This window comes from Panthera onca, chromosome E2, assembly GCF_046562875.1.
Source record: "Panthera onca isolate mPanOnc1 chromosome E2, mPanOnc1 haplotype 2, whole genome shotgun sequence".
Classification (NCBI taxonomy): Eukaryota; Metazoa; Chordata; class Mammalia; order Carnivora; family Felidae; genus Panthera; species Panthera onca.
In genome coordinates this window covers 48,130,996-48,158,014 of record NC_138353.1, presented here as the reverse complement: position 1 = coordinate 48,158,014, position 27,019 = coordinate 48,130,996, and the positions used below count along the sequence as shown (strand labels likewise).

The following is a 27,019-nucleotide window of genomic DNA, read 5'->3' as shown; positions in this document are numbered from 1 at the left end:
GGGGCAGAGGCCGCCTTCTTATTGCTCCCCGGGCCCCTTCCTACACTGCTCTCTGCCGGCTACGAGCCCCACTCCTTCTGCATATGCCCTGGGAGGGTGTGTGGCCCAACGGGGAGGTCAGGTCTCTGAGTGCTCAGAGAGAAGGTGCACTCAGAACTGATGAGGGGAGGGGGGCCGGCCTCAATGAAGCAGTGCCTCCATCCTGGGAGGACCCCTATCCTGCAGTGAGGTCAGCCCTTATGTGCTTCTGGATGTTCCAGAATCAGATGGACCCAACGTCTGGCTGCTGGTGGTATGACCTTGGAGAAGTTATCTTCCTTGCCCTTGGAGGTCCTCTTAAGTCAAAACTGGGATAATGAAAACAACTCCAAGAGCGCCAGGCAAACTTGTCAGGAGAAGAGAAACAATGTACTCCGAACAGCGCATATGACCCATGAACTCAGCCTTCTGCCCTCTCCTGCTCCCAGTCTCCTCCCACAGATGTGGGAGGGGTCTGAGCCCAGCACCCACTGTGGATTCTGAAGGCAGCCAGTGGCGGGGGGTACTGGATGGGCTGTCATCACCTCTCTGAGCTGCCCTCAGATGAAGGGGCTCCAATGAAGCAGAGGTCCCCATTTCTGTGGCAGACACACAGATGGCCAATTTTACTAGCAGCACCCTTGCGTCGGGACAGAAGAACACAGCCCTGGTCGCTTGGGACTGTAAGAAGAGGAACCCATGGGGATGCTCTCAGTCTGGGGCCTCCGTCTGGGTGAGACCCTGACATGGAAGGCCCTGTTGTCACTAACTAAATCCCTTTAAAGTGGAAATGAGCCCTTGGGCCCAGCTGGCCAACCCACCAGACCAAAGTGACAAGAGTCCCTGGGAAAGAAAAGGCTGAGGAAGCATTTACAGGGACCACGTGGGATGAGGGATGCAGAAGGGACAGGATGGGATGACAGGGCCACTGCCCCTGGGACAGAGGAGGCCAAGGGCAGCCTCACTCTACTCTGCTCCGGGGACAGGGCTCCATGACAGTCAGGAGTGGTGGCACCCGCGGCCTTGCTGCAGGACAACCCCAGAGCTACCCACTCAGCTCTCATGCGAGCCGTGACCTGTCTCCCTATCGGGCAACTTAGCTCAGCCCCAGTGAGCTCTCTCCTTTGAGACCTGAGAACCTCTTCAGTTCTCCTGCTCCATTTCTCCTGGGACCTGGACCATGCAAACAAATGAAATCCTCTCCCATCTCCCCTAAGGCTAATCATCCCTCAAAGCCGGCGTGTCTGTTCCCCAGTGAGCCTGTGGCTGGTGAGGCAATGAACACTTGGACATGTGGTGGATTGACCCAAACAGAAAAGCTGATGGCCCCCATCCCCTCAGGACGCAGCAAAGCCTAGAGCAGCCCCAGGGCTCCCTGCCCCATGGGTGTGGACACTCCTGAGATGTGCTGTGGGGTTAAGGACAGGGAAGGCCCTAGCAGCCCTGGACCGCAGTACATCACAGCTCTCGTGTGTACGTTTGTGAGATGTCCCCAAATCAATCCTTATAACCATCCCTGCTACCCCAGCCTCCTAAGACATGGCCACATGCCTCACGAGGTGAATGGGCTCCTGAGCAAGAAACCGCCATTGCCAGGAACGACATCCTCACAGTCCTACCTTCCAAGTTTTTGAGAAAGGTGATTCTCATTCTTTTTTTTCTGTTTTTACGTCAGCCACATCACACGAGCCATAAACTCCCCTCAGCAATTTCTCTTCATAGTTACTCTGAGCCTAGGGGAGCAGACGGGGGTATCTCTCCCGGGTTGATAACCTCTGCTCTTAAGTGTTAAGGACACCTCAGCTCCAAGAGGTGGGAAGACTCCAGGGAAGGTGCCTCCAGAGGCCCCAGTGGGGTGTGCCCTTCTGGATCTCCATGGACTCTGAGGCCTGCTTCCGAAAGAGGCTGTGGCAGCCGGAAGTCCCGAGGCAGGCCCTCTGCCGATGATGCCATTTCTCCTCTCTTCCCTGGAGCCAGGCAGCCAGCTCCTCCCTTCCACCTGTGATGCTGGGAACACAGCTCACTGACTTGGGCAGACAGCTCCACCTCAGGGGTGCAGGGGTTGCTGAGGGAGGGGGGTGGGAAAGGGAGAAGGTATAGAAAGGGGCGACGGTGTCGCTGCCCATTGCCTTCCCCTTGGTTTTTCTATGACCTCAAGACGAACATCGAGCCCCAGAGCCCCCAGTGAGGCCCACCCACTTGGCCATCTGCACAGGGCCTGTGTGGTCCTAAAGACAGGCAGGGAAACAGAGGACAGAAACCAGCTTCTGTTCTGGCTTTTGCTGCCGAAGCGGGGGCAGGAAGGATATGGGGAAAAAACAGAGCCTATCTTCCCTATTTCCACCTGTATCTTTACCATTTTTGTACAGAAATGATTACCAGCATCAGGAGCTAAAATTTACCACGTGTTCACATGTGTTGGGTATTCTACACACATGACCTCATTTCATCCTGGGAATCCAAACCTGGAAGGGTGCTTCTACAATTATTCTCGGTTTTCAGATAAGCAAACTGGGGTTCAGGGAGGCCGGGTCATCTGCTCAAGCTCAGTGTTAACCCGCTATGAAGTGGTGAGCCAGGGCCACACTCTTGGACCGCCTGACCCCTAAGCCAGTGCAGGCTGCAACATCACCTGGGGGGAAAATGTTACCGGAAAGGGATGCCGCTCAATTTATCACAACGAAACTTAAAATACTGAAAATAAACTTCTTAATGAAGAAGCCCTACAAAAAAGGCCCGGAGGCTTTGCAAAATGACTTATGGAAACGGGGAAAAACCCTGCTTCTGGGTGGGAGAGTTCAAGGCAGTGAAATGATAATTTCTGGCTAAAGCACTTGTAATGACAAACGGAGTTACGACGGGCCAGGATCTGGTCGGGAGCTTTACGCTGTCTCTTTCAACAACACTCTACAAGGCAAGTGTGGACATCATGTGCCCCATTTTGCAGGCCAGAGACTCTAAGGTCCCTGGTGAAGAGGGTGAGAGCCAGAAGCCAAGCTCAGGTCTGGCGGCCAGTTGTCTGGGGTGCTATGTTCTCTCAGGGGTACTACCACCCACCCTTCCTCTCTTCTAAGACTGAGATTTCTTTTTTAAAGCTGTGTGTTTTTGTTCTAAGTAGATTTTATTTTTTGCAAAGTTCTAGGTCCATGGTAATATCGAGCAGAAGGTACAGAGATTTCCCACATACCCCTGCCCTCGCCCCAACACAACCTCCACCAAATGGACATTCCCCGCCACAGTGGTACATTTATTACAATCCGTGAACCTGCGTCAACACATCAATGTCACTCAAAGTCCATAGTTTACCTTAGGACTTGCTCCTGGTGCTGTCTATTCTAAGGGTTTGGACAGATGTATAACACATACCCATCACACCCTGAGGATTCTGAACGCAGGCTGGGAAGTAGTGTGCTTGGGGCTGGGATGGGGAATCAGGGTGGTCCTGAGGCCCCTCCTGGACCAGCCACACCTTCAGGGACATTGAGAGGAGGAGCTATTGTCCTCTGGTACTCATGGGTGGAGCTCACTCAGGCAGCTGCAGGCTTAGGAGGCAGCCGACAACTGGCATCTTCTGGGCAGACACAGATGACAAACTGAATGTCCCCAATATACAAAGAGCTTCTACAAATCAGTAAGACAATGGGACAAAGGGTCTGGAGGCTGAAGCTTTTACAGATATCCACCCCTCTCCACAGCACATTGAGAACTTTCTCAAGAACCTGTGGAACAGGAGAAGGTGGCCAGAAATGGGGATGACAATACAACTACACACAAGCTCCCCATCTCCTGTCTGGTTCTGATGTGGGTAGCTGGGACCACACTTGGTGGAACACAGGTATGACGGTTAAGCGATTAAGAGAATGGGCTTTGGAGTCAAACAGATCTGGTTTTGAGTTTGGCCTCATCACTTCCTAGCTGCGTGTGAGTTGTTTTACCTCCTTCAGTCTGGGTATTCTCAACTGCAAAATGGAAATGATACCAGTTCTTCCCCACAGAATTGTCGAGGGTTTGCCAGATACTACAAGGCAAGGGTCTAGCACAGTTCCGGGCACAGCAATGACTTCATACAAGCTCTTACTACCTATCGCCCAAGATGATGGGCAAACCTGTGCCTTGAGGCCCCGGGCTGGATGTACGTGGCTAAGTTCGAGGGAGGCTCTGTGAAGCCGTCAATAGGAAGGCGCCTCTCCCCACCAGTCTGGCTGTGGTCTGATTTGACTGAATGGGCTTTCAGGGTCTTACACCCCAGAGAGCTCCCATTTGAGTTCAGGGCTGTGTTTGGAAATACTGGGAAAACCTACCACAGAGAGATTTCTAGATATCCTAGAAAGGAAGCTCCAGGAAAAGGGGGACTTTGTGTTGTCTGTGGCTGTATTTCCAATGCCAAGGACACAGTATGCCCTCAAGGTTGCCAAAGAGACTGGTCAGGGGACACTTAGGAATGTGATCTGGTGAAGAACCAGGATAGGGCAGAATCAGGACTCACCACTGATTATCCTGGTCCCCAACTCCCTCCCCTAGAGAGAGGAAGGCAGGGAGTCTCGGCTCCTGTTACGACAACAGCCCCCCTCCAGTCCCACAACTGTCCCCAAGAGCAGCTGCAATCCTTTCCCAGCAGAGGCCCACAAGATGTGCCCCAAAGCTCTGACAACATTTGGCACTTCAGCAAATCGAGTTTCCACAGCCGCAACCTGAACAGAGCTGTTTAATGGACTGCATCTCCGCCGGCTCCCTGTAAACGCATACGCACACAAAAACCAATCACAAGCAGAGAGAGCTGGATGGGATTAAACAACTCAATTTAAAGGACTGAAGACTCAGCTGCTTCCAGCGAAGTCCTAGGGAAGGAACCAATCAGAAAGTTCTTCTCTTTCTTTTTGTATTGAAACGAGGGCTGTGCCAAGTGCCCTTAGTCACCCCCAACTCAGGCAGAACCGGGCCACGTCCTCCTGGGCCCCCTGCCGAAGTGGGTGCTGAAGGAAAGGGAAAGAGAGGGCACGTGTGCATGTGAACGAGGCAAGCAGGAGGGGTCAAGGGCAGATTCCCAGACCATCTGTTTTGGAAGCTTCTAGAAATGCAGAGGCAGGCACCAGCCCATCTGATCTCTTTTCAGCTCAGGTTCAAGAAAGCAAATTCAGGCTGCAGGAAAACTATCCTAGGCCCCACACAGCCTGCTACTAGGCTCAGGCGCCTCACGCATAGGAGGTTGTAAGCAATGTCGCTCTCCTTCTCCCCTGGCCCCCAGCTCTTGTCCACTCCCATATTCCCAATGGGCAGATTTGTGGATTCACGTGCCCACTGCCTCATGGGGCACACAGCTTTGCCTAAGGCCCACAGCTGCCCAGAGCCCAGAAGAGGGAAGGAGAGGGACCAGTCAAGGTACAGCCTGCCAGCATCAGACAGGCAGCCTAGAGCTGGTATAGGTGAAGGGAAGGGATGTCACCCTGGCCAATGGCAACACCCACGAGCAATCCTGCCCCTAGGCTGGGAGGCAGGGGAGTCTTGAAAAAGCACTACCATAGCCTGACAGCAAAGGATGAAATGCTGCCGAGAATGGGGTGGGGACGGGGGCCGCCCCCCAGAGGGCTAAGAGACGCAGAGCCCAGCTCTCTCTCCCTTTCTCTGGGCTAGCCTCTCCCTTCTGCTCTTGGTGACCCCGACAAAGCAAATCTTAAAGGGCCAATTTCAAGCCAGAGGTCAGAATGGAGGCTGGCTGCAACGAACAGAACACAACAAGAACTCACAGAGCGGCCAGCATTGCCTGGCCCAGCACTTAGCATCTTCTGAATTACTGCCCCACTGAGCAGAGAAGGAACCAGACAAGCCACTTGCTCGTGGTCAGGCAGCTACGCGGGGCCAGATCTTGCTTTGGGGACCCAACCCAGCCGAGCTGCCCACCACCACACCCCACCCGCCCTGCCCTTCTATAGCCGAGCCAGTTTCCCCCTGAGGCCAATGTCCTCGCTGATACACTGACCCAGTGCTCCTCAGAAGGGCTGGAAGAAGACGTCCTTGTTCCCAAAGTCAAGAGCATTAAACACAGCTTTCCCTGTAAGCGATGCACCTTACCAGATAAGAAGAGAGAGACTTTTTGGGTGCTGATTTAAGAGGACAACAAAACAAGCACCTCTCAGCTACCAGATCCCATCTGTCACTCAAATGACTTAGGCAGCCATGACAGAAGGAAGGGGGTGACCTACCTCGTCAGATTCATCCGACAACGTCTGAAGCAGGATGGGGAAGAGGCTGTCTGTGTGCCGGAACATCTGGAAAGCAGAGACGCCGGGATATCCGTGAGCTTCCCCCACCCTGGCTCCACCACTGAGCTCAGCGTGGACAGGGTCCCACTGCACTGCATGGACCTCCCCCACACCCCCAGGGCTCCTCAAGCATCTTTCACTCCTCTGCTTGCCAGGGATTTTCTAGAACTGCAGTGACCAGAACCCTACCAAGCATGGGGAGGCCCCAGAAAACTGACATAGACCCAGAAGCAGCCCCAGCTTCGAAGGGCCTATCAGGCTGATGGGCCCAGGGACTCACCTTCCGGGGAGTCTTGATATAGAGGTGGTAGAGCCACTTCAGGACAGCGATCCTGGTCATCATCCCGATGGCCATGTCGCTGAGGTGGCAGTTCAGGACCTGCACGATCCCGTCAAGGTGGAGGGTGACTGGGGCCCTGTCCGTGCTGTGGGTGAGACCGGGAGGAGAGCTGAGTTGAAGCCTGCTATAGCCCGTTCCGCTGAGCGGCAGCGCCACTCTGGCTTCGCAGTCAGAACCACACACATGCTGCACTTTCCTGGGTGCCGTGGCCAGGAGCGGGCAGGCGGCACACCCCCTCCACGTGGCTGGTGGAGGCTAGTTTCACCGCGTGGCCTCAACCCTCCCTCTCCAAGGCTGGGGTTGGTGGAAGAGGGCCAGTCTGCTGGCTGCCTACCCACCTCCCCAGCACTGGCCTAGCTTGTACTGGAGAACACCTCTTTGAGATCACCAAGCTGGGCCCCAGCAGACCTCAGGGATGAAAAGCCGTTCAGCATCCTCAGGCCATTCAGTCCAAACCCTTTGTTGATAAGACAAAACCAATGGATCCAACGAGTCCAGGGGAAAGCCCTGAAAACACCCTTTAAGAGCAGACAGAGTTTTCACCAGGCAAACAAAGAATATTTCTCCAGTAAGGACCTGGGTTCTGAGGACCCAGGTCAGGCAGTTCAGTTGCCTGTCTGTAGAAAACGGTCTCGCGTGGCATTTCTAGGCTGCTCAATTATTCATTGGCAGCAGGAACTTGATGCCAGTGCTTTCCTAATTTGCCCGCAGTCTCTCTGAAGCTCATTTGATGTGAATTCCTAAAGGGACCCATTCTCAGTTCTGTAACTGCTAAACAGAACTGCTGTTTAATATGGTTTGATGATTCCCCACGGTGCTCGTTTAGGGGTGAGAGTGGGTACTTCTATCCCCGGGGCGCCAGACGGGCTGGGCGTGTGATGACAGAGCCCAGCAGTCCTGAGCCTCTGGGCGGGGATGTCACTAATTCCACGGGAGTCATGTGGCTGGAAGTTCTGGGGTCTTTTGCCAACACCTAAACACCTAGGTTCTTTGCTAGCCTAAGACAGACAGGGAAACTAAGGCACAGACAGACAAGTTCAGGGTGGCAAACACAGGCTCCCAATCTCTTCATCACTTTCTCTCTCACTGTCTGATAGAAACGTAATGTGAGCCACACATGGAATTTTACATTTTTGAGTCCTATACTCAAAAGTAAAAAGAACCAGGTAAAATTTTAATGACATATTTTAATGAATATAACATACCCCAACAATATCATTTCAACATGAAGCCAACATAAAAAACAATATACACATCACTCATAGGATACTTCATATTCTTTTCGGTGTTCTAAGTCTTCGAAATCCAGCGTGCATTTCACCCTGACAGCACGCCTCTGTTCACACTAGCCACACTGCACGTGCCCAGCGGCCCCGTGACCCTGGCTATTGCCACGGACAACACGGCACTACGGTGTCGGGCTAGCAATCTATCCCAGGGCTTCCTGAGCATTTTCTTTTCTTCTCTGAAAACTTCCTAGAAACTCCCTCTCCTCCTGCTGATGACCAGGACTTACTCTCTTTTCGCCAAGTCCTCCTTTTCCCCGTCCTCCTACCTGGCTCCTTCCAGCATGCTATTATAGCTCGTTTCCTTGAGAAGCTGGAGAAGCTCCGGAAGCCTACCTACACCCCAAGGCCTTAACAGAGTGGGAGCTCAGGAGGCTGTGAGGAATGAATGGCAACTGCCCTGATTCTGCCTCTGCATCCTGACCTGGTGAGCCCTCGGTCCACAGTGAGTCCCCTTCCACAGCAGGACATTCCAGCTCCCACATGGGGCCAGGGTGCTGGGACTCTATGCCTGCAGGCCAGCACCACTTTCTTAGCCGAAATGGTCCCCCGGGGAGCAAGGCCTTGTTTTCACTCCCCTGGGGGCAGTCAGGGCCGTAGTGGCCAGCAATGGCTGTGGCCTAAGCTGCCAGTGGGAGGAAGGCAGTGCCAAGCCCAGCCGCTCCGACTCCACCCTGCAAGTCAGGCCCAGAGGTTACCCGATCGGGAAGGGGTAGAGCTCACAACTTGAATGTGAGCAGTCCGAGCCTAGAGTGGCCTCCTCTACCACACGGCACTGCCTCCTAATGGGCCAGGCTCAGGAGAGTCCATTTGCAACTATCCCCTGGCAGGGGCAGCTGAATGGCAGCCCTTATGTGGACTGGCCCGGTCAGACCTGGCAGCCCTGTGTACTGGAGGGACAGAGAGGGGTCGCAGAGACCGTTCAATATATTTTCCTATCAGCACGACAGGCAAAGTCTCTACGTGGGGCGGGAGAGGAGACTGGGAAAGCCTGGTGCTGCTCTGTGTGGGGGGCATTCCAAATCCAAGCGGCCCAAATAAGGGCTCCAACATGTTAGATGGTCCCTGGGCCAGATGGGCTCCTTGATTCACTGTAGTCCCAAGATGCTTCCAGCCAGTTCAATGTCTCTACTAAGGGACAAATCAAGGGCCAGCCCATGGTGGCATCTCCCCATGATGGCGCTGTGTCAAGGCCATATAATGAAGGATTTCGTGGAGCCAGCGCACAAGAACTGGCAGCATTCTGTGCACTGACATTCTCTGACTTTCCCCACAGCAAAAGTTGGCTATGGCAAACCTCCCCAGACACGGGCACCTTCAGATTGCTGGTGAGGCAGGTGTCAGCTTCAACCCACCAAGAACACCATGGCTGAAAGGGACGTCATGGTTCAAGTAACTCAATCCTGCGATGCACAGATGAGACAGTATGGAACCCGTCCAAGGCCATGCGGCCATCAGTTGAAAACTTATTCCCTTAGCCGGAGACACTCTCCCTGGGTCTCACTTCCCTTGGCTGGCTGGAGGTGAGGCTCATGGGAAGCCGGGGCACCCAGGGCACCAGGGAGACTGATCTTAGTGCCTGGGAAAGATTCTACTAGCTGTGGAGGAGGCAGCTCTCAGCCGCTCCGCTGGGCAGGGCCGGCTGCTGTGTGCTGGGCTCCACACATGCACCGCGGGGAGCCAGAAGTCTGTGGGAACCCAGGCCCTTCCTAGAGAGGGCAGGCTGCATGGTGTGCTCAGCTCCTGAGTCCGAGATGGAGTATCCTCTGCCCTGGGTTACCTTACCCAGAGAGCAGATGGGAGCTCACTCACAGTTTAAAATACATTTCTGCATCGGGTCCAAAAAGTCTAGACTAGTCGCTCCTGGGGGTTTCTGAGTTATTTCAAGGTGTCTGCAAAACCCCACTTCCACTGAACATTCTCATAAAGCATCTCATAACTAATGTCTTACACGTATGTGTATGACATTTTCCAAGTGCATGGCACTACTGTAGCTATTAAAATAGCGATTTAATGGGACACCTGGGGAGCTCAGTCAGTTGACTCCACCTTCGACCTAGGTAGTGATCTTGTGGTTCGTGGGTTTGAGCCCCACATCGGGATCTGTGTTAACAGCTCAGAGCCTGGAACCTGCTTCAGATTCTGTGTCTCCCTCTCTCTCTCTGCCCCTCCCCTGCTTGTGCTCTGTCTCTCTCTCTCTCAAAAATAAACATTAAAAAAATTTAACAACAAAAAATAAATAAAATAGCGATTTATTAAACAATACTTCTGATTCTACCAATAAATAATGATAAATTCCAGGGGTCCTCTCTGGGAGGCAACACTTCATTTCTGTAATGTCTAATGTTTTTTTTTTTAAATGTTTATTTTTATTTTGGTGGGGGAGCAGGGAGAGAGAGAGGGAGAGAGAGAATCCCAAGCAGCCTTCACTTTGTCAGCAAAGAGCCCAACACAGGGCTCGAACCCATGAACCCTGAGCCTGTGAGTGGAAATCAAGATAGGAAGCTTAACTGACTGAGCCAGCTAGGCATCCCTGTAATGTCTAACTTTTTATGGTACTCATATGTTACATCTCTAATCAAATTAGAAAGAAAGTAAATAAAAAAATTGTTTCTGAATTCCACATTTTTTTAATAAAGTATCTTTACAACTTTTTTTTCAATCTCCAGATGCTAGAAGTTGAGAAGCATGGAATTCCAGATCTTTCTGTTTGCCTTTATGTAGCCAGTGACCTATACCGAAACTCAATGATGACACCACAGTCCTTGGCAAGGCCCCAGGCATTGGAGTGGAAGTCTGTGCATGTAGTAACCTGTCCGGGGCTCCCCTGTCGGGTGGGCTTCTGGGACTCTCCCAGTGCAACCAACAAAAGCCACACCAGTGGGCTTGGGAGTCAGACAGGCCTAGCCTGAACTCCAACCTGGCCACTAATTCCAACCTGGCTGAGTGACTGTGGACCAGAAGTTCACCTCTCTGGGCCTGTTTCCTCATTCATAAAATGGGGATAATAATGAAGTTCTTGTAATAATAATTGTAGCTAAAATGCGTAAAGGGCTTTCTCTGAGCTGGGCACCATTCTGTTCTCTTTACATATTCAATTCATACAAGCTCCACACCCCTAGGAGGTAGGCACTATCATCGCACCCAGTTTAAAGATGAGGAAACCGAGGCAGGGAGCGGTTAAGCTGCTTGCCCAGGGACACAGAGTCAGGATGTGTGCCCGGGCGGTCGGACTCCACTACATAGAGGATTCATGAGAGATGAGGGCAGGCAGTGTGTCTGGACAGTCACAGGGTGGGTTTTTGTTTCTTGGCGATCCTGGAAGTTGCCTTCTTGTCTGAGCTCAGTGCCCCTCTGGCAGCACCTACTGGAGGAAGACTGCCCCTACCCTACTGTCTTCAGCTGCCATCTCCAACGAGTGGGGGGCCCAGGGCCTTGGCACCTGGCTCAGGTTTCATGACTCTGAAGGTCGCCCCCCTCTCTGGCACAGCTACTGACTCAGACTGGTAGCTGCCACGAGGAAATAGCCATTTGTGGGATAAAGAAAGCACGAGATGATTTGCTCTTGGTTTTTTAATTTTAAAAGGGTAGGGTCTGGCACGGGCTCCTGAATGACAGGTCTAAAACAAAATCTGGTTCCAATGAGGCAGTTCCCAGCCTCAGCCTTTAGAGCCGCTCCAGCAAATGGCGCCCCTGCCTCCCAAGCGAGGCGACGAGAGTCATGCCCGCCCGCCATGGTTAGTCAGTGATGTCTGACCTCTGCCTCCTCCTAGACCTTTCTCCACCTCCCACTGCCACTCCCCTGGAGCAGGACAATACCCTGTGGCCTAGACAACGGTGACAAGTCTGCAACAGGCTTCTGTGCTGCCACTTTTGCCCCTCCCTCACTCATCCCCCCTGGAGCTGCCAGAGGGCCTTCCGAGTCACAGGTCTGCACCAGACACTGCCACTTACAGGCAGGCTCCCATAGCCTTCAGAACAAGAGCTGGTCCCTCTGGAGGACACATCTCCCAGCACTTCCCTCCGGATCTCTCCCCCAGCTCCAGAATCCAGGATCCAAAGCTGCCTCCTTAACCTCCCTGGGGCACACAGCACATGACTGGCCCACTCACACACCTGTGCCTCCTTCCACCCCAGCGTGGGAAATGTCAGGATATCCTGAGTTGGCTGAAGCCCCAAATCTAGAAGTTACTCTTTCCCTCAGTCTCTCCTCTCATTCCATCACACGCATCAGCAAATCTGGTCAAGTCATCCTTCAAAACAGATTAAGAAAAAGTCTCTCCAACTTTCTCCACGTTCTGCCACTTCTTCACGCTAAGCCTCCATCTCCTCCCACGGGAAAGAAGCTGTGGCCCCCGAGGTGGTTTGCACTCGCCCGACCATCCTAATTCTTTCTCTACACAGCAGCCCCCAGGTCTCCGGTCCCTCCTCAGCCCTAAAAGGAATTAATACTACTAATGACCCCATGGGATTGAAACATCAGCGAGATCCAATGACGTGACACAAAGTATTTGGCACAGCCGGGCCAGGAAGCACCCAGTGAGTGATCACCCTTGTCAGCCACTATTCCAGTGAGCTTCAGCTCGGGCACCATGGCACGCCCCCAGCACCCTCTGAGTCCCCTGTCACAGAAATCATGCCCTGCTTCTGTTTCCCCACTAGAGAACCTCAAGCTTGGGGACCACACTCAGGGGTCACATCTTTACCTTGGAACCTGTAGGGCTGAAGCCTGGCAGGTACTCTGGAGTATGTGACAACTAACAGGATGAATGAATGAATGAATGTTTACCGCCTTGCTCAAATGATTAGAAGAGGCCCCAGGAGCAGTCCACGTTTATAATCAGTACTCACATACTTTGAAAATGCCCACAGGGTCTTAGAAATAAGAGTAAGTGAAAAAATGATACAAAAGGAGGAAAGATTCTAAAGGTCCGGGGAGAAGAGAGCCTCCTGGGGGTTGAGTGCATATTTTCTCATCATGAGTGACCCCTTCCCCAGGGTCCAGGTTCAGTGTCGGGATGAGAGGGAAGAAACCCCTTATAGAAGAATGCCATCCATTGCAGCCCCACAGGTGCTAATTCTACCCAAAGACAAAGTGACATGGGGCAAGTCCAGGGCAGGTGGAAAGGGACAAAACGGTGATAATTCCCCCTCCAGTGGATGTCATCACCCAGCATACAGTATGTAGGGAACTGCAAGCAATGATCTTGCTGCTTGGCCTGCTCTGCCCCCATGTGGAAGGCTGCACTATGACAGCTGACCCGGCGCCTGGGAGAGGACGGCTCCTGCGGCCCATAGCCTATGCTCTCTTGGACTCTGGAACAGCCTTCTCCTTGTCAGTCTTGTCAGCCCCACGTTATCCCGACAGGCAAAAAGGTTCTGGGCAAAGGTGTCTGCGCGTGTCTCCCTGTAGCTACCATGCACTGGTTCTACGTTTACAACCTGTGTTTACTGACCTCCAACAACTTCTTATCTTTGTCCTTGGGGACAAGGCTACCTGTCCATCAGAACTAGGGGGATTTGGGTTTTCTCAGTGTTCTTCAGATCCCTTCATCAAGCACCCACTGTGCCCCCTAAGGAGAGTTTGCCTCGGGTCTTTACTGCAATTTGCTGCACCCAGGAAAGACCCAGGCCACTTGCTTTCTACAAGCGCCTCTGGCTGGAACAAACCACTTACCTGGCTGGTGTGAAGACGCTGATGCTGCTACTGAAGCTGGAGTCACAAGAACCATCAGGGCCTCCTGGGGACAGTGAGAGGAACAAGGTGTCATGCCAGAGGACCGCTGAAGTCTTCCGAATGAACGAGATGCCTGATATAAGGACACCGACTCTCTAGTCCCCCACATCTTGACTCTGGCTCTTGAAAAGGACTAAAGCTCAGGAGCCCTAAGGACCCAATGCCACCCACTCCCCAAGCTTCTGGGATAGCATCCGTGCTTGTAAGTGTTTAGGCACAGTGATCTCAAAAGAAGAAGGGCACCAGCCCTGAACACATCTGGGAAATCTCAGAAGGGACCGCTGGCCCGAAGGCAATGGATGTTAAAAATGACTCCTGGGATAGTCAACATCATTAGCCATCAGGGAAATGTAAATCAAAACTGCGACGAGGTACCAGTTCACACCCACTAGGACGGCTGAAATACAGATAATGAGTGGTGGTGAGCATGTGGAGAAAACCCTTGGACCCTGCTGGTGGGAATGTAAAATGGTGCAGGTGTTTTGGAAAACAGCCTGGCAATTCCTTAAAGGCTCAACAGAGCTATTACCCTTTGACCCGGCAATCCCACTCCTAGATATATACCCTAGAGAAACGGACGCTCATGTCCACACCAAAACCGTACATCATGTTCATAGCAATCAAATGTCTATCAACTGATGAATGGATAAGTGTGTTACAGCCATAGAGTGGACCATTATACGGCAACAAAGATGCATAAAATACTGATATGTGCTACAACATGGGTGAACACTGGAAACATGCCAACGTTAAGAAGCTAGTCATAAAAGCCTGCAATTTGTGAAATGTCCAAAAGAGGTAGATCCATAAAGACAGAAAGTTGAACAGAATATTTATTCTGAGATTATTTTAATTTTCTGAAAGGTTGTAAAAATAGCACAGAATTCTGTTTACCCTTTACCCAGCTGCACCTAAGATCATACATTATCAAACCAGGAAAGGAACACTCACATAACACTGCTAACACAACTACAGACCTAATGTGAATTTCACTGGTGTTTCCACTTACATCCTGTGTTCCAGGGTAGAATCAGGGACCACATGTTGCATTTAGTTGTCGTGTCTCCCTAGTCCCTGCCAATCTGTGACGGTTCCGCAGTCTTTCCGTATCTTCCACGAACTCGCTATCACTGAAGCCCTGGTCAGTTACTTTGCAGAATATGTTGCTACCTTGGTTAGTCTTGCATTTTCTCATGATTAGGCGGAGGTTACGCATTTTTGGAAGACCACCATCAAAGTGACGCACTTTCTCAGTGCATCATATCAGGGGTATGTGATGTCTGTCTGTCTTGTTACTGATGATGTTGACCTTATCATCTGACTGTGGTAGTGTCTGCTGGGTTTCTTTACAGTAAGTTACTATTTTCCTTTTTGTAATTAATAAATGTCTTGGGGAAGATACTTGAGACTAGACAAACACCTAGTTTTTTCCTCAAATGTTCCCCTACTGACTTTGGCATCCATTGATGGATCTATAATAATTACTGTGGAGTTTGCCTAATGGTGATTTTGTTTTCCTCTTTTTTTCTACATTTATTAACCAGAATTCTTCTATAGGAAAATGCAGTCCCTTCCCATCCATCCATCCATCCATCCATATATATCATTATGGGCCCATGTTTTATTCTGTGGATTACCAATTAAAACTATCATTATTTATATATTGTTGTTCAAATGGTGCCAGCCTTGGCTTCTTGTAAATTATACAAGTAAAACATATTCTCATTCTAAAAATTTCAAACAAAGTAGAACATGCCCATGTCTCTTTCTAACCTTTAATCTTACTCCACTCTATATGCAGGTAACTACTTCACTGGTCTGGCAAGTATTCCTATCTTTCTTTTTGTTTTGTTTTGCTTTTTAATATGAAATTTATTGTCAAATTGGTTTCCATACAATACCCAGTGCTCATCCCAACAGGTGCCCTCCTCAGTATTTCTTTTTGTTTTGTAACATAAATGGAATCACAGTATGTTTTCTGCAATTTGTTTGTTTTTTTTTTTTTTTTACTTTATACTATAGCTTAGTGTAGTGTTATTCCTGTGAACTATGGACCTCCCTCAACCCGCAAGTAAAGAGGGCCTTGATTTCCACATTGAACAGGAAGGTTCTGAGCTGCTGCCTGCCCCCTCTAGTCCCAGAGGCCCTGTGCGGGACAGGGCACAGCTCAGTGGGGCCAGGCGCAGGCTGGGCCTGATGGAACAGATCTTGGCAAAGGGGAGGAGGACACACGGGGAAGGCTGGTGGGCCAGCCTGGAACGGCAGCCAGGACTCCACGCCCCTGGCTGCCTCCTCCCTCTTGACTTTTAGAAACATGCACATTTGTAGATGAAATGATGCGATATCAGAAATAGGGTTCAAGTTAACTTCCTTTGTTTCGTAGCTTTCACTCTTACATCTCTCCCACGCTTCTTCCTGCACAAGTGCATTTTTCTAGGATCCCACGACAGGAGTACTGCTGGGTGGAAGGGTCAGGAATTCTATATTTTAATCCACGTTGATAAGCTGCTCTTTAGTAAGGTTCTACCACTACACATGCACTTCAGGCACAGAGAAGCAGTCGATCTCCCCAAGCTTCACACAGGGATATTAGTAATCTTTTACATTTTTGCCAAGTTGATGAGTAAAAATGATACATTGTTTTACTCTCCAATGCTCCCATTTCCAGTCAAGCTGTACATCTGTGGCTGCCCTTTTTGTATTAGTTCCCTCTTTAGAGAATTGTGGTATAAACGGCGCTAGGAGCAAAGACTCAGAGCCCTCGGGCCTAAATCTGAGCCCTGACCCCTCTACTTACTAGCTGTGCAACTGTGGGCAGCTTACCGACTTTGCCTCCAGTCCCTCACTGTATAACGGGGTAACCAGTACTCACCTCACAGCCTTGTTAGGAGCTAACATTTGTTAGGTGTTTAAATGGAAAACCTTACCTACATCTCTATTTGTTCCTTGAGAACAAATTCTCTCAAATGTCATGGCTTCTGACACATGCCACCAAACGTATGTAGCAGACGATATATTCCACCTGCTTACTCTCCCCCCACTAGGAATGCCTCTTCCCCCCTCTCATCTCTACAGGGAGCGTGTAACTAGAGTAATATAATCAGAGTAAAAATCACAGTAATAACCTCCCTTATAATCAGAGTAAAAAAAGGGGTGGGGTGAGGTGGGGGCAGAGTGGAAGCTAAGGAGAAGGAAAAGATCCAGCTCAAATGACCTCCATGGACTTGGCCTGGAGCCCCCAGTCCTCTGTGACCGCATGCAGGGCCACATGATTACTCAACTGTGGGTCTGTCCTGGGCTCCTTGCAGGCAGATGATTTACCTACATCTGCAGGGTCCACAGAAGCTGCCGCTATATCCAGTCCCATCAAAGCCTTGCAAGTGGATGGATTCCATTACACATCTACTAACAGTGGTTGCAAGCCCTCTCCTAGAAACCTTATTTATAATTCTGCCCCTCACCTGGTACAAGAACTTCTACCCCCTAACCCTCCGTGATCCCTCATTTAGGACCCACCAGGGGCACACTACTATCTGGAAAATGTTGATGATTAAAAAAACAAAAACAACAACAACAAAAAACAAGGGAGGAAAAGCCCTGTCCAGAGAACCTCGCTAAGTACATAGGTATGTTATACACATGCATTAAAAATTTGACACTAAAGTACCTGTTTCTGAGAGTGTCTGGCCTTTGCTATATTCTAAAAGCTTTATAAGCAAAAATCTCATTTAAAACTCACCACCACACTACAGGTTTGGTATTATTATCGTTAGCCTTATTTAACAAGTAAGGAATTTGGGGCTTAAAAAGGCTAAGTGGCTTCTCCAAGGGCAACAGATACGAAGTCAGCAGAGCCATGACTCACCAGCAGGCCGTTCTGACCGAGTCTAGGCCAGGACACCTGGGACAATCAGGCAACATCACAAAGAGGAAAAGGGTGCACACGTCAAACACTGCAGGAACTCAGGGAAAGGAGGCCGCATCACGGACCCCTGAAGTGGCAGGGCCAAAGGGGAGCCAAAGCAAGCAGACGGGCTGGGAACAGTGTGGCACAAATGAGGGTCCTGCAGTCAGAGGTGAGGGGGACGCGCACGTGTGCACGTGTATGCTCACGCACAGAAGGCTCGGCTGATGAACCTCCTCGTGGGTCTTGCCCTCCAACAGAGGGAGACCAGGGAGGAGGTTCCCGCCTTTGGCCAGGCGACCGGAGCTGGAACAGTGGAGGAAAATAGTAATAGGAAAAAGCGGCGGAGGCTGAGATGAACCTGTCAACTGGACCAGCTGAATCATCACTGTCTCCTGGCTCGCCGCGACCTTCTCCTGGCACTTTGGTAATGTGGCAGTTACAAGCTGAGCAAGGAGTGGGTATGGAGCCTCTAAATGAGCTGTGATCATCTCTAGGAACTACTCTAAACTGAGCTCTGCATCTGCTGAAATGCTGTTTATGAGGTAGTAAAATCCAGAGCCAAGCTTCCTGAATGTGTCTTGGTTTAGCATGGCGTCTCCTAAGTGGGGAGCTGTTTTGAGACCGCTTAGAAAAAACTACCTATTTTACCTAAGTAAAATAAACTGCATTGGCTGGCCATGGCACACTGGTCTCTGGCAGGCGAGGATTCTACCGTGGAGCTGCCGATGCTCCAGCTGGCAGGTTCTTAGCAGCTGTCACGACCTGCAGAATACAGTGGTTCTTTCCCGGAGGCCCTGACTTGTTGCCACGTAAGGAGAAAGGGTGGGGTAGGAGCTGCTGGGCTCCACTTTGAGGGAAGATGTACTAACTTTATTTAAAAAACTGAGACATCCTGCATATAACATAAAATTTCCTAACATAAAGCTCACCATTTTAAAGCACACAACCGGGTCATCTTTTGTAAATCCACAAAGTTATGTAAAGCATCACCATTATTTAATTCTGCAACAGTTCCATTACCCTGAAAAGAAACCAGGTGTCTAATTCCCCTTTCCCCTCCAGTTCAGCAACCATCATTCTACTTTCTGACTCAACGGATTAAGAGGCACTAACTTTTAAAGCCAGTATAAAATACTCGAAACTTCTGCCTGTTGTAACTCGTCAAGTAAAACAAAATGAAACAGAACAAAAACCAGAAGAAGCCACCACACAAGCAAAAAAAGAAAGCTGTGGAATTATGTAAACTGTATGATACCATACATATACAGAAAACATAGTGTTTCACAAAACAGATCTTTCCCTGAGATTCTTCTAGTTTCTCCTAGTGAGAAAGCTCCTGCCTTGAGAGGCCCACATAACTTTATTCCCCCAAATTTTCTTTCTCAAGGAACTGCCAAAAAGTTTTTAGCTGCTGCATTGGCCGGGAATCGAACCCGGGCCTCCCGCGTGGCAGGCGAGAATTCTACCACTGAACCACCAATGCTCCACTTGATGGCTGTGCTGCCTCCAGCTGTTTTGCTGCTCTGGCTCACAGAAGCAACCGCACAGCTGTAACCTGATACCCGAGCTGGTCCAGCATGGACCGCTGCTGGCTCTGCCAGCCAAACCTAGGACAGGACACCCGTGGGGCTCACGTGCCTGACACACTGCTCACATGTTCAAGAGAAGCCTGAGAACGGCAACAGGAGAAACGTTTCAGAAATTCTTTGGGCTCCTGGAACTCAGGTTCCAGACCTGAGTCTGTTAGTCTTAAAAATTTGAGTGGGTTCTGCATCAATTTACTCTCTGGCTGACTCTGCAAAGGAGAACGTCATCCGAAGCTGATCAGTGCTCTCTCAGTGAGGAGAGAGGCCTCCCAAAGAAAAAAACAGAGCTCTAGATAACATTTAGAGAGTTAAACTCCAGACTCTAACTGACATAAAAGTGCTTTTCTTTATGTTATAAATGAGACAATAATGCTGAAAGAGTGTGAAAGGGCAGCAGAGAGCCGTTTCATTTGCCAAAGACACTGCTTTCGGCAGTAGAATCCCCAAGGACTGAATAAACTGCACCCGCAGCTTTTGTAGCCTCCTGCCCAGGGAACGGCTGGCACAGGGAAGGCAGCTGGCCTCCAGGTGGCCGGGCGTCTGCGGCCAAGATTCACGTGAGCCCTGCAGTCTGTCCTCTGCGATGTTCCAAACCTTCCTATTTCCTGTAGCCAAACCCAGAAAAAGATTTCCAAAAGGAAACGGTCTTTGAGGCAGTATGAGTTAAGAGTATGGGTTTTGGAGGCAGACAGCCAGGATTCAAATCCCAATTCTGCCACCTAGTAGCTGCCAGACCCTGGTCGTGTTACTGGTCTTCCCTGTGCCCATCTGTAGAATGGGGAGAAGAGTAACTTCCACCTCACTGGGTTGTTACCAGAGTTAGATGAGGTAACATATGGAAAGTAGCCCTGGCTGCTGAAGCAGGACCCCAAGCCTGGGAGGCATGAGGGGCGGGAGGTAGGGCCTACTCACCACTGGCTGTCCCTTGCTGCTTTGCCAGCGAGTCCTCGGGGTTGGGCTCTGCCTGCCTCTGCACCACTGGCTTCGGCTCATCAGGCTCGTCATCCTCAGGGGTGACCAGCTTCATCAGGCTTTGGTTACACACGTTGGCCACCTCCTTGATGCCTGAGTCCACTGATGTAAGGAGTAGCCCCATCCAGGGGGTGTTCCCTAAACCCGAGGTCACTGGGATCAGTCCTGTCCAGAGGGGGACTACTGGGCAGTCTGAACGGAGTTCCCGTGAAATGCTCCTGTCTTCTCATAGGACACATCCTGGTGGACTTCCTACCACCAGGATTACCCCCACACCCCAAGACAGGGCAGTATGAGGGCCTTGGAGCCGTGGGACCTGGGAGAGCTGCTTCAGAGCTGGAAGTAACCAGGTGAGGTTTGGGGACAATGGTATTAGCCCTGTGTCCCTGCTGCTGCCCCAGCGCTCCCAGTCCGTGTCCCACTCTGCCGCTTGCTCTCCAGGTGCCAGGGGCTATCTGGAGGCATGAGGGATCCTAAGGGAGCCTCCATCCCCCACATCAGGGTCCTGCAACTTGACAGCCTCCTGAGGGGCTGCTCCCATTTCCTCTCTTCAGGGTGAAGGATACTTTTCTTGCGGTCATCATAGGCCAGGCAGGGCAAGACGGCGGTCAGGATCCCAGAAGAGTAGGGCAGCATCACCCGGCCAGCCAGCTGGATGAACTCGCGCATCCAGCACATGGCTGTCAGCTGGATCAGGTCATCTGGAAGAGGAATTGCAGGATTCCGGGAGGGTCAGCACGAGAGGCCAGAGCACTCCCTCCCACTGACCAGGCCCGGAAGATGGGACTGGAGGGGATGCCAGGGGTTGCATGGCTTCTAGCCTCACTGATACTCTCTCGCCCTCCAAAGGAACACGCAGGTACCAGGTCGGGAAGGAACAGCAATCTTGTGGTACACAGAAGAGCAGCCATGGTTCTCTACCCCTCTGCACCCGAAAAGGGGCTGGGTAGCTCCTCTCATCAAGGGGTGAGTTCATTTCCTCACAGCTTGAATCCGGTCTGGCCTTGCTACTGTGGCCCCCAAAAGATGGCAGAAGTGATGGCGTGGCTGGTGGAAGCCCAGGCCTCCAGAAGCCATGCTCCCCTCTACAATGTGTCTTGGGACCTTACTGATGCCATATGAATGCATCTGGGCTAGCATGCCGGATGATGAGACGCATGGACCAACTGTCCCTGCTTCTCAGGTGACAGCCAGCCAACCGCCAGGTGTGAGTGAGGCCATCCCAGACCATCCAGCCTCAGATGACCCTTCAGCTGACTGCAGGTGCATAATCAAGGGCGGCCAAGCCTGGCCCAGGGGAACAGAACCACCCAGCTGACTTACAGACTCCTGACCAATAATAAGCGGCTGTTGTGTCAGGCGGTCACACTTTGGAGGGGTCTGATACTCAGCAGAAGGTCATGGATACACAGTCCCAACCTCAAAGCCTTTCAGTTCACAGTGAAATGTCAAGCTTCCCAGCAAGAGGGTCTCCAGACCTTATTCCAGGGTCAGACCAAGCAAAAGGGCCTCCATGTTGATGGAGGAACCGAATCTCTCTCTCACAAGGACCCACCCCTCTATTGCCCCAGGTCCAATGGTGTGCTGGTTCATACTCCCACCAGGGCTCTTTCTGACTCTGAGGAGATGGCAGTGGCCATGGGGCCTTCACACTCACCAGTGGTCTGGCAGTGGATCACCAGGATGTTCGCCATCTCAGCAAACTTAACACTGGAGGGATTCTTCTTAATTTCTTTCAAGAATTCTCCAAGGACCACCTCACACCTACCAATGAGAGAAGGGGAAGGGAAATAGCATACGCCAGCCAGGGCTGGAGGCGCCTCTACCCACACCCACTTCTGCTCTGGGTGGGCCACCGAGAAGGGGACTACATTCACAGTTGCCGGATGGCTGTTTTCCAGAGCATGGGGATTCATGAGCTCTCTGCTCCTCAAGGCAGGAAGCACATGAACCAGGAAGAAAAGAATGAACTTGATCTCCTGCGGCTGCCTGTCTGCTGGATGTGAGGTGCGTGTGTGCACGGGGCAGCGGCCCATCCCGTCTCCACTCACATTTTCCGAATCTCTTTGCCATTGTCGCCCAGGATCTGGAAGAGTCCATCCAGGATCTCCGGCAAATAATCCAGTAGGTTAATGTCTGGCACGGACTCCAGAACCAGGATCTGACCGAGGGGAAGAAACCGGAAGGGAAAGTTACACCAGCCTGAGAACCTTCATCTCCTTGTCTCCGGTGCTCTGGGACACGGTGGGGAGAAGGCGGCCCTGCTGAGACAGCGTTTCATGGCCCTCCAGGTGCCCCATGGCAGAGAGTGGGTTAAACGTGCAGGATGGGGATCTAACTCCAAGGAGATCCTGATGCCACAGGGAGAAGGGAAGACACTGGAAAGGACAGAGGAGGCTTGAAGAGGTGTGGCCGCTAGAAGTAGCACCACTGGCTTCAAAGAGAAATAGGGGTATCTCTTGGGACAAGGAAAGAACCATATCCTTGTCAGGGGCAAACATGACCCCCATGGCTTTGGGGAAGAGCTGAATAAACGTATTTTGGATTACCTGATGTCACTGGCTATTAGAGGCATAATAATGAGGCTTCTCTCAGCCACACAAACTGCCCAGGGTGTGCCAGGGGACAGATTTTACTAAATCAGAGGCTCATTATAGCTAGAAAAAAGTCGTGAGGCTGGCTCTTACCCAGGAGATGATGAACTGCCGGGCGTACTGGTTGTTGGAATAAATTCTCTCCCGCAACAAAGGGATGAAGCCCACCAGGTCAAACTTGTTGCTCTCCGTCACAATGTCCTGTGGGTCAGAGGCACGTGAGCTGTGGAAAGCCAGAGGCCGAGGGCCACCTGACCTGACCGAATTATTGGCCCAGGACTGGCTCTGGGGGTCAGGTGGCCACAGAGGAAAATGGGCAGGGCCTGTGCCAGGTAGGAGAAGTCCTGGAGCATCCACCCTCCCACAGGCCAAAGGACAAGCAAAAATGCTGGAGTAAAGGCAGGAATCAAGGCAAAGAGGACTAATCCTATGGCAAAACCCTAGATCTGGATCAAATGCCCTGGTGAGCTTAGCATAAGCAGCCCCCTGTCATTGGTTGGGGGGGGGGGGTGCGGGGGGGTGGATGGGAGGTGGGGAGCAGCCTCCTCCGCCTTGGGTGGGGTTAGCACCAGGGGGGCGTTTGGGGCGACAGCATGTTTCTGTATCTTGATCGTGCTGGTGACATAACTCTGCACGCTTGTCACAGAACTGTACACCAGAATCACTTCGACTGTACATAAATGAAACACTTAAAAAATCAGGAAGAGCAGCCCCAGTGATAGAATTCATAAGCTGTACAGACAGATGGATGAAACAGATTCCAAACTAAAAGTGGGGACCAAGTACTACCTTTAAAAGGCGGTCTAGGAGCTCAGATCCGCTTTTCACATTGGGGTCCGGGTCTGCAGCCAACTATGAGAGGGAAAGAAAAAGAGAGATGGTCAGAGTCAATACATAAGACAAAGAACCCACTAAAAACCCACGGCCAAGGCCCTGGCACAGCTTGGAATACTGAACAGGCACCCCTTCCACAGAAAAAACTGAAGAAAGGTAGGGGACGCAGTGACAGGCAAAGCGGAACCTGGCTAAGGAACCGAAATGCGGTGGACTTCCTGTTCTGTTCAGGGACCTCTGAGACCTGCTGCCACCAGGTCAGGTGGTTGGTTCCCACTGGCCTTCCTTGAGGGTTTCCAATCTTCAAATGCTGGGTCTTCTCTCCACTCCTGGAGGCTGGTACCCTGGATGTGACTATGGTGGTCAGCAGAGCCCCGTGAGGCTGAGCGAGGTGCTCGGGAGGGTGAGTGAGGGGCTCCACTGCCTTTGTAAGTAGGGTTTTTTTCTACAGCTTATAGGCCAGTGCTCCCCTTGTAGCGGAAATACAGTCTGTACTATGGATTCACCGTCTCCACCTTCTATAGGGGAGGTGAGGGCTTTTCAAACTGTTTTCTTCCCTCTACTCCATGGTGGACTGACACTCTGATAAAATGCAGTACAAATCAATTAAGAGAGAAATGGAAAAAAATCCAACATAAACACAAGCTCATTAAATTATTTTTAAACTCAACGGATGAGTCGCCCCGGCAGCCCCATGTTTACCTGCTCTGCCTGCATCTGGGGAAAGGGACCCAAGCACTCAAGGCCCCAAAGGTCATGTGAGCGGGTGGGGTGGGCTCAGCCTGGCTGGAGTGGGGGGCGCTCACCTTGCTGAGCCCATCGAAGAGCACGTTGAAGTGGGGCAGCACGGCACCACGGGCCACCTTGACAATGTTGTACAGGGCTTCGCACGCATAGTAGCGGAGCCTGCTGTCCGCGTCATTGAAGCAGGTCAGCACCGGCTCAATCAGCTCCTTCAGGTACAACCCCGAGTCCTGCAATGGGGCAGGAGGAGAAACAGCTCAAGATGGGTCAGGATGTGGGCCCCCAGCACCCAGTCGACATCCCAGTGCCCCATCCCAGGCTTGGGCCTTTGTGTGAGGGCTGGCCTTACAGACGCTTGGCAAGTCGGCCTCCAAACTAGGAGCCATGCCACAGAAGAAGGGTGCAAGGCTGCAAAGCCAGCCTTGCTAGACTTAGGTGTGGAGAGAATGGCACTAAAGCAGAAGTCTGCAACACCCTGCTGGGTCTCAGGGGTGAGAGAGCGAAGGTCATCGTTGCCATGTCTGTCCCCCCAGGAGAAAGGCCCACCTTGCCCAGGGCAATAGAGCAGGCGGCCAGGCCGATGAGGCCCCCTTTCCGACTGTGGGGGTGCTGAGACAGGGCAAACTCCTGAGACAGGGTCTGGATCACATGCTTGATTTGCACGGTGTTGTTCTGGGCCACGAACTCCCGGACCAGCCTGGAGAGACAGGAGAGAGGGGCTGAACAAGCAGTGGAGTCAGGCTTCCCTGGCGGCTGGCTCCGGGGGCCGGGGATACAGGAGGGAGATGAGATGGCCTGTTCAGAAAGAGGAATCGGAAGTCACGCATCTCAGGGTGGGCCCTCCTCAGCTCTCCCGCCGACTAGAAGGCGCTGGCTGGCTCACGATTGTTTCCCTATTCTGGGTCGCAGTTTCCCTTTGTGTACAACAGAATGAGGGATGGCAGAGCTACCTCATTTCTGGGAATCTGGGGGCTCTGAGAGAATGAAAGGGAATGTCTTCTTGGGGACCCAAAATTGTAACATGGTCAGTTGGTCAACCAACTCTATTCAACACTTGCTCAACCCTTCATTTCTGCACCCAACACGTTCTCTGTGTCTGTGTCATCTCCAAGGATAGCGTTGAATCAGGTCCGAGAGCAATGGGCAAGATCCACACGCAAACAAGTAATTGTAACAACGTGGTGCCAATGATACCACAGAAGCCAGAAAAATGCCATGGGCTGAATACGAGGTGCCATTTGGGTCAGATGTTAAAAACACCCACAGGCACTTTCCAGGTAAAGGGCAAGGCATCTTAGGCCCAGGGAAGAGACTGGCCAGAGGCAGACAGCTCTGAAAAGACACAATGTATTTAAAGGAGGAGGAAGAGTTTGGTTTGTGGAAGGAAAGCAACCGTCAAGGTGATAGTCATGTGGCAACGGGATGATCTATGATTTACCTATTCACTCATTCATTCATTCATTCATTCACTCATGTCTATGTTTTAATTAGGTATCTCTGGTGGCAGCCTGGAGAGGCTAGGCTGTGGGGGCTGGTTTGACAGAAAACAGAAGAAATCCCCGTGGAACATCACAGCTGTCAGGGTCAGGAAGGAGGGCCTGAGACATAGGTGAGGCATGGAAAGAGCAGGGAAGGGCTGTTCTATATCAGACAGAAAAGCATTAGGAACCCATGTAACACGGGAGGCAAGAAGGGCAGGTCTATGTCCAAGGTCTCCAACTGGGGCCTGAGGCTAAGAGGGAGAAGGGAGGTGTGAGGGAGGCCTCCATGAGGGACCAGTCTCAGGGAATGGATAACCAGCTCCCCAGATAACCGATGGAGCTATGGCCTGGGTGTCAGGGATATCTTTCTAAAAGTGGGATTGCAGCCAGACCTTGAAGGAGGCAGGGAGAGGGGAGACAGAAGTGTTCTGGGCAGGAGGAGATGAATGAGCCAAGGCGAGGAGGGGGAGCCAGGCAAGCTTATCTGGGGCCCCCGAGAACAGAGCAGCAGGGGGGAATCTACCAGGATGGCTGGCTATGGCCATTCCAGCCATCTCAGATTAGGGAGAATGGATCCTGCAGCATGGGTAATAGAGAAGCTTCTCATGGTTTTTGAAGTGGATGTCTTAAGAAGCTGTGAGATGGACAGAGACCATCCCATCATCCAAGCATGAGGGATGGCCACCAGTGTAGCAGCCAAAGGACTGACGGTCTACACAAAATAGACTTTTTGAAGCAGCCGCCTGGACTCACTAATTGCTCTGTGTCCATCATGGCAGGACACTGCTTGCCTGCCACATAAATGGGGGTCTCAAGTTGGCTCGAAGACTTTTAAGGACAGTCAAGTCCAAAAGGTATCAATTAGTCTAGGTGGCTCCAGGTCCGTGTCAGGAACCTGCCAGTAATTAGAGACGTTCAAAAATAAACGTGCGGCCCTATGAGGCAAAGACCACTCCTACAAAAAGGTTGTTCAATGAGGGGTTGACACAGTTTGACGAAAACTTAATACAGCAAGTCGTATGGGGCACCTATTTTGTGCCAGGCGCTGTGTGCACAGAGGTGAACAAAACAGGCCTGGCTCTCAAGCTGGTGGATGTGGGAGCAGGGATGGGTATTTCGGGAAGTTGGTATACCAACGGCCTTGTGAGGTGTCTCTCTCTCTATCTTTACAGGGTGAGATTCCACCAAGCCCACCCCAGGGGGCTGAAGGCTGTGGATGCACCCAGGGCCTCCAGGTGTAACTTCAATGCCAACTCTGTA

General features: G+C 51.5%; 1 protein-coding gene and 1 non-coding gene across 2 annotated transcripts in view; both read right to left on the bottom strand.

Annotated features, from left to right (window-relative positions):
• Nucleotides 1–27,019, bottom strand: part of VAC14 (VAC14 component of PIKFYVE complex) — a 101,474-nt gene that overhangs the window by 63,607 nt on the left and 10,848 nt on the right. The window contains exons 2-12 of the mRNA XM_060650183.2: nucleotides 24,825–24,975; nucleotides 24,341–24,508; nucleotides 23,490–23,552; nucleotides 22,794–22,901; nucleotides 22,158–22,267; nucleotides 21,764–21,870; nucleotides 20,673–20,807; nucleotides 20,047–20,199; nucleotides 13,582–13,645; nucleotides 6,559–6,703; nucleotides 6,219–6,284 (exon numbers count right to left, since the gene is read on the bottom strand). Of these exons, the coding sequence (XP_060506166.1) occupies nucleotides 6,219–6,284; nucleotides 6,559–6,703; nucleotides 13,582–13,645; nucleotides 20,047–20,199; nucleotides 20,673–20,807; nucleotides 21,764–21,870; nucleotides 22,158–22,267; nucleotides 22,794–22,901; nucleotides 23,490–23,552; nucleotides 24,341–24,508; nucleotides 24,825–24,975 (1,270 nt within the window). The remainder of the gene's footprint in view (nucleotides 1–6,218; nucleotides 6,285–6,558; nucleotides 6,704–13,581; nucleotides 13,646–20,046; nucleotides 20,200–20,672; nucleotides 20,808–21,763; nucleotides 21,871–22,157; nucleotides 22,268–22,793; nucleotides 22,902–23,489; nucleotides 23,553–24,340; nucleotides 24,509–24,824; nucleotides 24,976–27,019) is intronic.
• TRNAG-GCC (transfer RNA glycine (anticodon GCC)) lies at nucleotides 18,961–19,031 on the bottom strand. Its single transcript has one exon. It is a non-coding gene; the product is annotated as a tRNA-Gly (tRNA).